The sequence below is a fragment of the Engraulis encrasicolus genome, chromosome 3 (genome assembly GCF_034702125.1).
Source record: "Engraulis encrasicolus isolate BLACKSEA-1 chromosome 3, IST_EnEncr_1.0, whole genome shotgun sequence".
Taxonomy (NCBI): Eukaryota; Metazoa; Chordata; class Actinopteri; order Clupeiformes; family Engraulidae; genus Engraulis; species Engraulis encrasicolus.
The window spans coordinates 16,588,599-16,600,494 of NC_085859.1; the positions used below are offsets into that span (position 1 = coordinate 16,588,599).

An 11,896-nucleotide genomic window follows, 5' to 3' on the forward strand; every position below is an offset into this window, starting at 1 on the left:
ATCAATGTGGATGGTGAATATTAAGTGAAAGGAGATTTTATTCAGTGGTGAGACACTACAAAAGGTAAAATATTACATGATTTTAAAGTGCCAATATTTTATTGTCATTTTTAGATAGCTCTTATGCAGAACAAGGTTATTGAGAGACATTGCCAGGGTCCCAAAAGGTAGGCCTGAGTAGTACATGTTTCTAAAATGTAAATATTTGAAGTAAGTTATTTGAAATTATTTGAGATTTTATATTGTTAAGCAAAACAACAGATGTCTTTAACTTGCTGAGTGTCTGAAACTTTAATTCAAACAAGTGGTAGGCAGTGAAGGAAAATGAGCAAAGGTGAAGCATGTTGGAAGGATAGCCTTCAATGATTTATGCAAGGTTGTTTATTTGTCATATCGCATGAATGGGAAAAAATTGTGTAGCTGTGGCCTGGTGGTTAGAGAGTTGGATTTGAAGTACCAACACCTTGCTCCTAAGTCAAATTACTGTTCTGTAGCTGAAGTGAATTTGGACAAAAGTGTCAGCTAGTGTATCTGTACTGTGGTTGGAAAAATGTAGCTTTGCGGGATTTCACTGACTTTACTGACATTATCCAACTGATTTGGATTTAAATTAAGCAGGCTATCAAAGTTGTTGTAGCACAAACACATTTTCATTATTGGTGTAAGTGTAGCCAATCAAAATAAAATAACTTAATAAGTAAAGACATGACAGGTCCAAAGACAGTGACAGGTGAGCTGTAAGAAGTGATGTCATAATGGTTCCCATGGCAGAATGACACATACAGAATCTGACTGAAGTGAGCTGACTGAAGTGATGTCATAGTGGTCCCCATGGTAGAGTAGAATCTTGCACTAGAATGATCATTTATCAAGCTGATACTCAGGACAGCACAAGGACCTTTTGTTTCAGTGGTGATACTCTACAAAGGTAATTTAAAAATATATATATACATATACCGGTAGCCTAGCTTTTAAGTACAGTACAACTATTGTGAGCAGGAAATGTAGCAATACATGGCAGTGTCAAGTTGCTTATAAGATTTAGATGTGTAAGGATAAGTTATAACCTGTGTAGGAGCGAGAGAACATATTATGTTCAGAACAAGCTTGAAAATCTAAGGGCTCCTGTTTTTGTAGGGAGGAAAGTTAACGCAAGGCCTAACTAACCATTGTTAATGTAATTAGGGGGAACTTATTCTCTAGACCAGTGTCATATCTTCCATGTTGTTTATTTGTCACATGAATGGAAACACTGTGTAGCTGTGGCCTAGTGGTTAGAGAATTGGACATTTTCAGAGGCTTGCAGTACCAACACCCTAAGTTGTAAATGTAGGCCTATGTAGCTTTGTGGGACTTGTTTTTTTATATTTACTGACATTATTTACAACTCCTTTGGATTAAAATTAGCATTATTCTAATCTGCCTTTGGTGATAGTTAAATATCCGTAGCACATTGAATGGCAAATATGTATGGCAATGTGCTATATAAGTCATTTTGATTGTTTGATTGATTGATTGATATTCATAGAACTAATACATTATTGCTATGATTGATATTAAGCAAAGACATGATAGGTCTAAAGACAGTGACAGGTGAGCTGCAAGAAGTGATGTCATAATGGTTCCCATGGCAGAATGACACATATAGAATCTGACTGAAGTGATCTGACTGAAGTGATGTCATAGTGGTCCCCATGGTAGAGTAGGCCTATAACAGAATCTTGTACTAGAATGACCATTTTGTCAAGTTGATACTCAGGACAGCACATGAGTGGATTCATTTAGATGTTGATCATACATGTAAAGGACATTTTGTTTCAGTGGTGAGACTCTACAAAGGTAATTTCTTATATAATATAGCCTAGCTTTTAAGTACAACTATTGTGAGCAGGAAATGTAGCAATACTACATGACAGTGTAAAGTTGCTTATAAGATTTAGATTTGAAAAGATAACCTGTGGAGGAGCGAGAGAATATGTTCAAAACCGTATTGAAAATCTAGACAGGATTGTCCCGTCTCTTCTGCCTCCTGCCAGGAAGTTCTAGTGATAATTATTCAATTTCTGAGAAAAAAATGCCTGAAAACAAACTTAACAATACTTTTTGTTTGTTTGCATCATTTTTTTTCCTTGTCCACAAAGTATGACTGAACTGAACTGATGAACTGATTGAAGAATGTGTGTTACAGAGCGAATCTATGGAAGGTCGGGTACGTTCAGCACGCCGGGCTGACACCCGCCCCTTTAGCCAAATCCTGTCCGATGGTACGCAGGAGGATCATGACCGCACTTCCAGGTATGTCCTTTCCCTTGTGACAGACACGACAACATAATGTACATATTTTGAACCCATTTGAGTGTAATTATTGTTGGATTTTTAATGACCATTCGAATATTATGTTTCATGGCATGATCGTTTTCTTCCCGAATTACAGTGTTGCGAGTCCACCACGTACCTCCAGGAAAGGCAGAAAGGGTGCTGGGTCAGGCCGTGCACGTGCCTACGCCGAAATCCCAGAATACGACAACCTCCCGAAGCCCAAGCAGGCTATGAACCAGCAACATCGTGACCGCATGGCCAGGAAGCGTCAACTGCGTGACCGTAGCCAGGCGAGTCGAAGCCCTTCACAGGGACAGCCAAGAGCAGCCATCGCCTACGCAGTCAACGCAGTGAACCTTCCTCAGCAGCAGTACCCGTCTGACAGCGGTGAAGAGACCCGAACATGCTGGTCCTTCATGGTCAGACTGTGTCGCTGCTGTGCTAAACGGCTTTTTAGGAGAGGCAGCACAAGAAGGGCAGAAGAGGACAGGCTGAGGGAGCTCAGACTTCTGGAGGAGGAGAGGAAAGTGATGGAGCTGCAGAGGCAGTTTCAGGAGATCAGGCAAAGAATGGACAGGAGGCTGGAGAAGGCTGCAACCAAGTTTGAGATGAAAGAGAGAAAGAGAGCGGAAGAGAAGAAAGAACAGCAACTGCTGCGAGAGGAAGTGCAGGACAAATATGACAACGAGGCGGCAGCAGCAGGTCAGCTGAGCCGGGGGCTGACGCGGCAAGAAATGAAGAAGGAGTTGAAGAGGCTCCAAAAGCTGGAGAGGAATCTTTCTGTTCGGCTGGACAGACTGGAACAGAGGCAGAACATGTCTGAACCAGCACCATGGACCAGCAGCACTGGTGATGAAGTAGTCGAGGTAATGGAGACACCGCCACACCTCCTACGCTCTAGTAAACAAAAGCAGATGACAACACCAAGAGAGATTGAGAGATCGGCAGCGATGGCGAGGAAGAGAGAGAGCACGTCTGCACCATGGACCAGCAGCGCCAGCAGACCAGTGAAGGGTGAGAACAACAGTGTGGAGCTGGGACAATGGGAACTGGACAGGCTGCGTCAGCATCAGCTGGAGTTGCAATGTCAGGAGATGGAACACAGGCTTGCTGTGGAGAAAGCTGTGCAGCTCAACAGGCACAAGGAAGACATGAGGGAGATGGAACGTCAGTGGAAGCTGCAGGATGGTGCAAAGAAGAAGAAAGGAAGTGAACAACAACTAGAAAGGCAAAGAAAAATGGCAAAGAGAGCGGAGGAAGAATTGGTAAGCCTGATAGAACAGCTACAGAACTCTAACGTGAAGCAGCAGAAATCTGACATGAAGACGAAAGAGTACATGCAAATAACAGCTAGACAACAAAAGCTTTGCAGCCAGAATATTCCGAGAGAAGCAGAGGCGTGGAAAGTCGAACCCCCTGACATGGTACAGCCAGAGCCACAGAGAAAAGCCAACGGAGAGAGCACTACTAAACAGCAATTGGAGAACACAGTGCTGAGCGCTGAAAATAAGCATCCGATGGAAATGCAAATATGGCTTAAAATGCAACAACAGCTGCAGGCCATGAAGCACAAATTTAAGATGGAGGGAAATATGGACGCTGAGAGATATGAACAAAGATGGAAGAGAATGGAGGGAGAACAGCAACGGGAATGGGAGAAAATGGTGCTTGAGCTCCACAGAATGCTGACAGAAGAAAAGCAACAGCAAGTGGTGTGGAAGCCGCACAAGGAACAGAAGAACATCGCAAAAGAGGCTCCCACTCGAGTGGATATACAGACCATGCCTGAGAAGAAAGAAATAGCCATCGCGAAAGAGATAGGCGAGGAAAGAAAGCTGGAGAAAGTGGAGAACATCAGAACAGAGGCTTTCACACAATTGGAAATTCCATCCAAGCCTGAGAAGAAAGAAACAATGATGATGGAAGAGACCAACGAGAAAGATATAATTTATGAAGGTGAACAAGCAGAAGAAACATCTGAGGAGAAGCCAGTGATGGAAAAAGTAGAACCAACCCAAGGAAATCAAATAACAACTTTCACAGAAAGTGAAGAAAGCCTAAAACATGCTCAATTCGCACCTGAAGACACACCTCCTGAAATCGAGAGCAAGGTGTCAGTAAAGACAGGTGTTGAAGAGAACAGAGGCTATGGAGGGATTGAACAACCAAAACAGACAATGTGCCAGAAAACGTGTGGGATGGAATGGCTGACAGAGTACAGACAAAAAAGAGAACAGGAGAGAAATGGCTTGCAATCAGAGAAGACAGAAACAAACAACACAATTATGGTAAGACCAACAACAAGGAATATGGCAAGACAGGCTGATGCTGACAGAGGAAGTAAGCCAGACGCCAAACAGGTCAAGAGCAAGGGTATGGATTGGCTGTGTGAAATAAAGCCAGAGAAAGATCTCCTTCATACAGGATGCCAAGCGAGGCCTGTGGTGGCAGGAAGAAGGCAAAGGGCATGTGAACCAGCAGCAGAAAAGGCACAGCTTGAACCTGTTGTTCACAAGGACCTGGATGATATGGACTGGTTTGGAGATATGGCCGTCAAGAACAGAGAAAACAAACGAGCTGAGACCAACAGGAGACACCAGCAGAGCAGGCAGAAGAGCATGCTAATGTTGCAGGGTTTCACTAACCAACCAGAAAAGAAGAAAGATGAAAACAACAAAGGCATGAATGTAAGATCTAGACATGCAACAACAACACACGCAGATGCTGCTGATGAAGGATGGCTTTTAGATGAGAAAACACCACGAGACACCAAACAGTCAATATTTAGCCAGAGAAGCCATCAGAAGATGGACTGGCTGTGTGAATCCAAGACACAACAACTTATGGAATCACACAGTGTTACCGCCGCCACTGTGGTAGCAAGAAGGCGAATGACCCAAGAATCAGCCATTGAGAATACAGACACACCTAAGCACAAGGAGCTGAGCGATGACTGGCTTGGTAATATCAACAAAGATGACAAACAGGCCAACATTAACATGAGGCATCAGCAGAACAGAGAGCCGAGCAGACGCGAGCTACAGAAGAAACAGATTGATCTGGCAGAGCAAACAGCAAAAGACAACATCATGGTAGTAGCACCAAACGTGAGAAATCCTGTTGATAAAAAAATAGACGCTGAGGTCAATAAGCAAGAGATGGAATGGCCAAACACAAGCAAGGAATGGTGGAGTGAGTTGAAACGTAACAATCAGAGGAAGCTGATGGGAAATCAGCGAAAGCAAGAGACTTTTGGGGTTCATGTCAGTAAGCCAAAGGAGCAGGCCAGAGAACTGGAAGGACAAAGAATAACATCAAGAGGATTACTTGACAATATGAGCTGTACCCAATCAAAGAAAACTGAAGACACAGTTGTTGAGGAGAAGACAAAGGTGTCAGAAAAGGCAGCAGCTATGACACGGCTAGACAACAGCAAGCAGAGTCAAATCACTGGAGCACGTCAGACAACAGACCGCTGGTTTGGCGAATGGATGAAGACCAAAAAAAGTGCTAAAAAGCTTGACGAGGTGAGAAAGGAGAAGGATCGCACAGTGTTGAGTGAGACGAGGTGCCCTCCCAGCAGAGAGGAAAACAGGAAGAGAGGCAATGTGGAGACTCTGGTCACCAATGTCTTGATGGTGACTGAGGTGCAAGACAGCCAAGTCACAGCAGAGAAGGCGCAAAGCAATGGGAGATCTGGGTTGTGGGACAACCTGAAGGGTGAACTGCTCATACAACCATGCGGATCACGGACAGAGGCGAGCCAACAGCTTGACTTTGGGGACATAGCACTGTCCACCACAAAAAGGAAGGTCGTCTCTCCACTGCAACAGACTACGACACAGCAGAGGGCATCTAGCATTGATATAATTCAAAACAAAAAGTTTGAGCTGGATGATGATGATGGATTAGAATCTATCACTTTGGAGGAAGAGAGAAAACCTCAGATTTGGTTGACAAAGGCCATTAACACAACAGCAAAACCACAGAGAACAACAAATACTCTGGACTCAAACCAGATATCAAGAGTGTTGCTGAATAACCCAACAGACAAACAGGCAAAGGAGAAGAGACAGGTGGAGCACGATTCCCATGAGAAGGAGCAGGAGAAAGACAGACAGAGAGAGGCTCACAAAGATGAGGAACTAAGAAGCGTGATGAAACAGGGGGAGACAAGGGAAGACAACACAGAGGACGAAAAATCAGCCTACTGCAGCAAGAGTCCATCTGTGGTCATTCTCAGTTGTCCCTCATTGGATGCAGACAGTGAGAAGGGTAGTGTGGAGGAGAAGTGGCAGCAGATTACCTCTGCTGTTATAGCTGAAGAACGGGTACAGCCTGCGGAAGAGGAGAAACTCCTGCATGATGACACAGAGGACCACCTGGGGACGCTGGAGAAGAGTCCCTCTCTAGTCAACCTCTTGGCCTGCTCTTCAGATGCCAGTGGTGGTGAAGAGGGAGATGGCAGGTCTGAGACCGCCTCTTTGGCACCGTATGAAACAGCAGATGATGTTGACAAGAGCGTGAGGAGGAGGGTCCTTAAGTGGCTGAACAACAAAGCAAAGGACTACTACAGCAAGAAGATCGAAAAGACGTTCAAGAGAGAGCAGGAGGAAGGGCACGAGCTATATGCACCATGTAAGATATAGGGAATTTCCCATTTTTATACTATGAATTACTAGTGCAATAATTCCATCATTTAGGTAGTTAATGTATTTTATGTATCTCAAAAGATCTTAGATGGATCTTACGTTTCATTGTCAACATAGCTCAATATAAAATTAATATAATGTTGTATTCAAACTCCAATGACCATATTTTGATACAATTCCTACAGTATACTGTTGCATTCAAGCACTAATGGCCGTATATTGCTTTTATCAGGGTTCAGTACAAACATACTGATGAGATCAGAAAGGGAGCAGAAGAAGAGGAAGGGGCTGTTGAAGGCTGAGGAGATGCGGCAGCGCCTGGAGAGTTCCCTCCTCAAGTGGGAGGCCAAACGGGCTCAGAAGAGGGCTCTAAGGATGGAGGAAGCCTACAGCTTAGACAGGGAACCCGACGACTTGTGGTTCTGTGAGGACCTTCTGTAAAGCGGGATTGTCAGGTGTGTATTGTACTTAGGTACTAATAGGTAGCCCCGTAGCCCCTTAATGCGCGCCGTACCTCCAGTGGCACGCTGTAATAGTCATTGAAATGTAACTACCATAGCACTACAATACTATGACACAACACAGGCCCTTTAGTAATGCACCACGACTTGGTCATTACCATACTGGTAACAACAAATGTATAAAGCCGCATCTTAAGGGGTTAATGCTTGCTGTACCTCCAGTGGCACACACTGTAATAGCCATTGAAAAGTTAAGTACCATGGTACAACAATACTATAACATAACACAGGACTTTTACTGTAGTAATGCACTACGACTTGGTCATTGCCATTCTGGTAACAGCAAATTTATAAAGGTGTTTCTTAACGGGTTAAATAATAAAATGAGAGATGTTTTACAGCGTAGCTGCTATGCAACGAGTCGATGAGTGCTTTATGATCCAACGACTACTGTATTCATTTACTGATTCTGCTGTAAAAACTAAAAAGTTTATTTGTTTTATTTCAGTGGTCCATTAGGCTTACAATGGATGATAACAAAAACAACTGATGCAGACATGACTGACCAGAGGCACCCAAACATCAACAAAGGCAACTGGGGCCATGGCAATCAAACATCTGTAAAGGCAACTGGGACAATGGCAACTGCACAAACTGAAGGATGGGAGCCAGACAAGAAGTGGGACATTCTGGCAGTTGATGGAACAAAATTTGGATGCAGTGTGGAAAAAAAAAAAAACACGCACAAACCTCATACTTTATATTTCTACTGATTGTTTTTTTCTTTTCTTTTATTATGATTATGATTATTATGATTATTGTTATTTTCTTTTATTATTATTTTGATTGTTATTATTAATAAATACTATTACATTATTTCTGTTTCTGTCATTCTTGTTATTTTCTAATTCAGTGATTTGCTACGTAATTTGCAACATACAGTACATAATTATCGCTTACTATGCATCAGCATCTGCATTTCTTTATTTATGTATTCATTTCCACTCTGTGTTAGTTGCAAACTATATAGTATACATATATGATTAGGAATATTGGAGTGTAATACATTACGACTTAGTAGCTGCCATTCAAGTGACTTCTAATTAATAACAGGGGCTGTGTCTTACTGAGTTAAAATAGTAGTTTTCACCCTTAAAAATCCAAATTCAATATCAGTTTTGCAGTGAGTTGTTTGCAAAGCAATTTCCCATTTGTGATTACCCTGGTTGCTAACTGGATAGCAGTTATTACATTACATTATTACATTACTTTACATTCAGCTGATGCTTTTTTTAACCAAAGCGACTTACAGGTATTTAGGTACAGGGTATTTTTCACAGCCCTTGGAGCAATGTTGGGTTACAGTAGGTGCCTTGCTCAAGGGCACTTCATCTTGGACGAAGGTGCTGATGAGGGTGGGATTTGAACCTGCAACCCTCTGATCTAAAGGCCAGCGCTCAAACCATTGAGCCATGCTTTCAAGAAACACAACCCAGTACAGTAGTATAGTGTAGTGCGGTACAGTGATGTAGTCTTATTAAGCTCAGACCAACACATAGCTGATTTCTGTCTCTGGGTCCTGGAGGTGAGAGGCCTACATTGCATGTGTGTACTGTGTAGCCTACACACCTACGCAGGCAACTTTGTGCTACATCAGAGAATACTCACATGTGAGAATACTCACATTAGAGAATACTGACACATGTAGGCCTACTAATAATCGGAGCATTTATTGCTTTAATATCAACAAATTCCTTCAAAAACGTTTTCTGGTTATCTCTAAAGTGTTAATATAGTCTATAATGTCCTGTGGTTCCTCAATGCAAGCTGACATTGATATTGAAACAGTAAACGCTTTGATTTATTTTTTGACTGGAGAAATTGAATCCTGCTACATGCTCCCAGACAGCTGTGTGTGCTGAGTGCCACCAGGGGGCTCTACAGCTACACACAAGCAAAGGCTACTGCTAAGTACCTTTAGTTCCTCAAGCCTTGTGATGTTTTCTGCTTTTCTGGTGGTGGAGAGCATGATATGAGTTGATATCAGATGCTCAGTACCAGATAGCAGATGGTGATCTCCTATTCTCTAGAGTGGCTTTTCTTGTTCCATGGCATCACCTTAAAGAAATAGTGAGTCCTTATTAATGACTGGTAAATATCATATTTTTTCATTAGCCACACTTAACCATAATTAACACATTACTGAGGGCATAATTCCATTTTCATATATTGGTATATATCCAACTTGGTACACCTAGACATCTTAATTCAGTAGTACATATAGTACAGTTGAAATTAACAGTTAATGTGTTGGATTAACATTGTAAAATGTACTGTGCTTCTTGGCCTTTAACCCCTTAGCGCAAAGCCTATGTTATAACCTTACTGTTACCAATATTGTAATGGCTATGTCTTACTACTTAAGGCTCTCGGTACTGTCATAGCAATGTTGTTGTGATGTAGTTGAGTATTTTCAGCAGATAGTGAATAGGCCCGCCGGCGACCCCATCTGCAGTAAGAGGCTACTATTTTTCTCCACATGCCTTTCAGTACCTGTACATCTAGAGTACCTGTACATCTGCATTCAAAATAATACCAGAAATAACCCAGGAGATACAAATGCACAAGAACCATATGCACCGCATTAGGGGGGGTGTCATGCCAAAAAGTGAGTCCCTGCCAGAACACGACTGCCCTCATTGAAACCATGACATTTTTTGAGAGAAAAGTATACTGATTTTTGCAGAATGAATTACATAATTCAAGAACTAAACATATGCTTATGAAATTTAATATGAGCCATTTGAATGAAACCATAACATTTGTTATGACAATTCTTAGATTCTTTTATGGAAATAATACTGAAATTGTAACCAGCTCTTTGTAGTACTTCCAGAAGGAATGTAGATGCTTTATTGATAGGCTTTCCATCTTGAATTGTGTCGGATTTGTCTGCAAAAATGAGTAAAAAATATCTGAAAAATTGGTCATTGGGTTCCATTGGTTTCAATGAGGGCAGTCGTATTCTGGCAGGGACTCGCTTTTCGGCACGACAGGGGCACAGACCTTTTCGACTCCCCTCAGATAAAGGGGGAGGGGCAAAAACACCCCAATAATAACAATAAAAACGCTGATAATTGTCTTATATCTGCCTGTGCACATACTTTAGTCATTACCACACTCTCCAAACATGACGTGTTGACCTGAAGTTGTTGCCTTTGACGAGAACAAATGTAACTTCGTGCACTCACATGACTTGTTGGGTCAGGCCTCGGAGAAGTAACTAACTACGGTGACCCAAGCAGTCCAAAAGTGTGAACATACATGGTCCTGGTTATACACTTTATAGAAAAACAGCAATGACCAAGTTGTAATGTGCTCCTTAAGTCTGTCTGTAACGTCATAATCATGTTGTTACAGTATGTTAACGTATTAACATATTTTGTTTACACTGTACCAGTTACCAAGTATAACAATATATTATAATGTGAAAAATTATGTAACATTGTATATGATCTGTACCTTAGGGTTAGGTGTAAGTACAGCATTTTACATGTAGATACATGTAGCTACACTAAAAATGACACTTTAAAATAAAGTGCATTCTGCAGGCGGAATGTTTCTGTGGCCATTTGCCAAATAAATGATTGAAAATGAATGACAGACATTTAAACACAAAGTCTTTGTTTCTACATAATGTATGTACATATCACCTCAGAATTCATATACCAATTCCCTAAAACACCTTTTTAACTTCTAACACCTTTCATATCCCCATATCACGGCAATGAGTTGGGAAAACTGCTCTGTGCGCACCTGTGCACTCGTGTGTGTTTGTGTTTGGGTGTTGAGTGTGCTTAGTGGGAGAGGAGTGATAAGAGCTGACAGTACACAGTCCACACCCCCTTTTCAAAGCCGGACTTGAAGATCCTTGAGAAGTTTGCTGTTGATGGTCAGGGGCAGATCTATCCCTATTGGGGGCCCTAGGCAAAATATACATAGGGTCCCTCAAACGTCATTATATAGATTCTATTTTTTTTTGTAATTGGGTGCTATTTTAGTGTTTCGTCTTTTATTACTTAACATAAGTGATAAACAAGGATCAAGTCTACTTTTTGTGTGTGTTACCGCGACTGGTGTGTCAATTGGAGCCAGTATAGAGGACAGATTCAGTGGGGGCCCTAGGCAATTGTCCTAGGTTTGCCTAATGGAAAATCCACCTCTGTTGCTGGTGGAGGTGTGGCTATACTTACGGGATCTATTTTGGCTTGCCATGATCCCACACTTGCACTTATAGGGAAGTATTCCTGCTGGTGTGAATGGTTGCACATCAAAAGAACTGCATGCAACTCACAGCTGAAGGTGTAAGTGTTTTACTCACTTCCATTGTCATCCACATTCGCATGCAGTAGTCCAGACACCAGTTCCAGTGAAGTCTAGTCCAGTCCAGCTTTTGGATCCGCC

General features: G+C 42.1%; 2 protein-coding genes across 2 annotated transcripts in view; one reads left to right on the forward strand and one right to left on the reverse strand.

The window, feature by feature from the left end:
- The window catches only part of sorbs3 (sorbin and SH3 domain containing 3), a 112,463-nt gene extending 100,580 nt beyond the window's left edge, over positions 1–11,883 (reverse strand). The window contains exon 1 of the mRNA XM_063194873.1: positions 11,814–11,883. The gene's annotated coding sequence lies outside the window, so the exon portion shown is untranslated. The remainder of the gene's footprint in view (positions 1–11,813) is intronic.
- Positions 2,190–7,429, forward strand: LOC134445256 (trichohyalin-like). Its single transcript, XM_063194333.1, has 3 exons — positions 2,190–2,295; positions 2,435–6,957; positions 7,204–7,429. The coding sequence occupies exons 1-3, from the start codon at positions 2,198–2,200 to the stop codon at positions 7,410–7,412; spliced, it is 4,830 nt and encodes a 1,609-aa protein (XP_063050403.1). The 5' UTR covers positions 2,190–2,197; the 3' UTR covers positions 7,413–7,429.
- Positions 11,884–11,896: the final 13 nt, after the last annotated feature.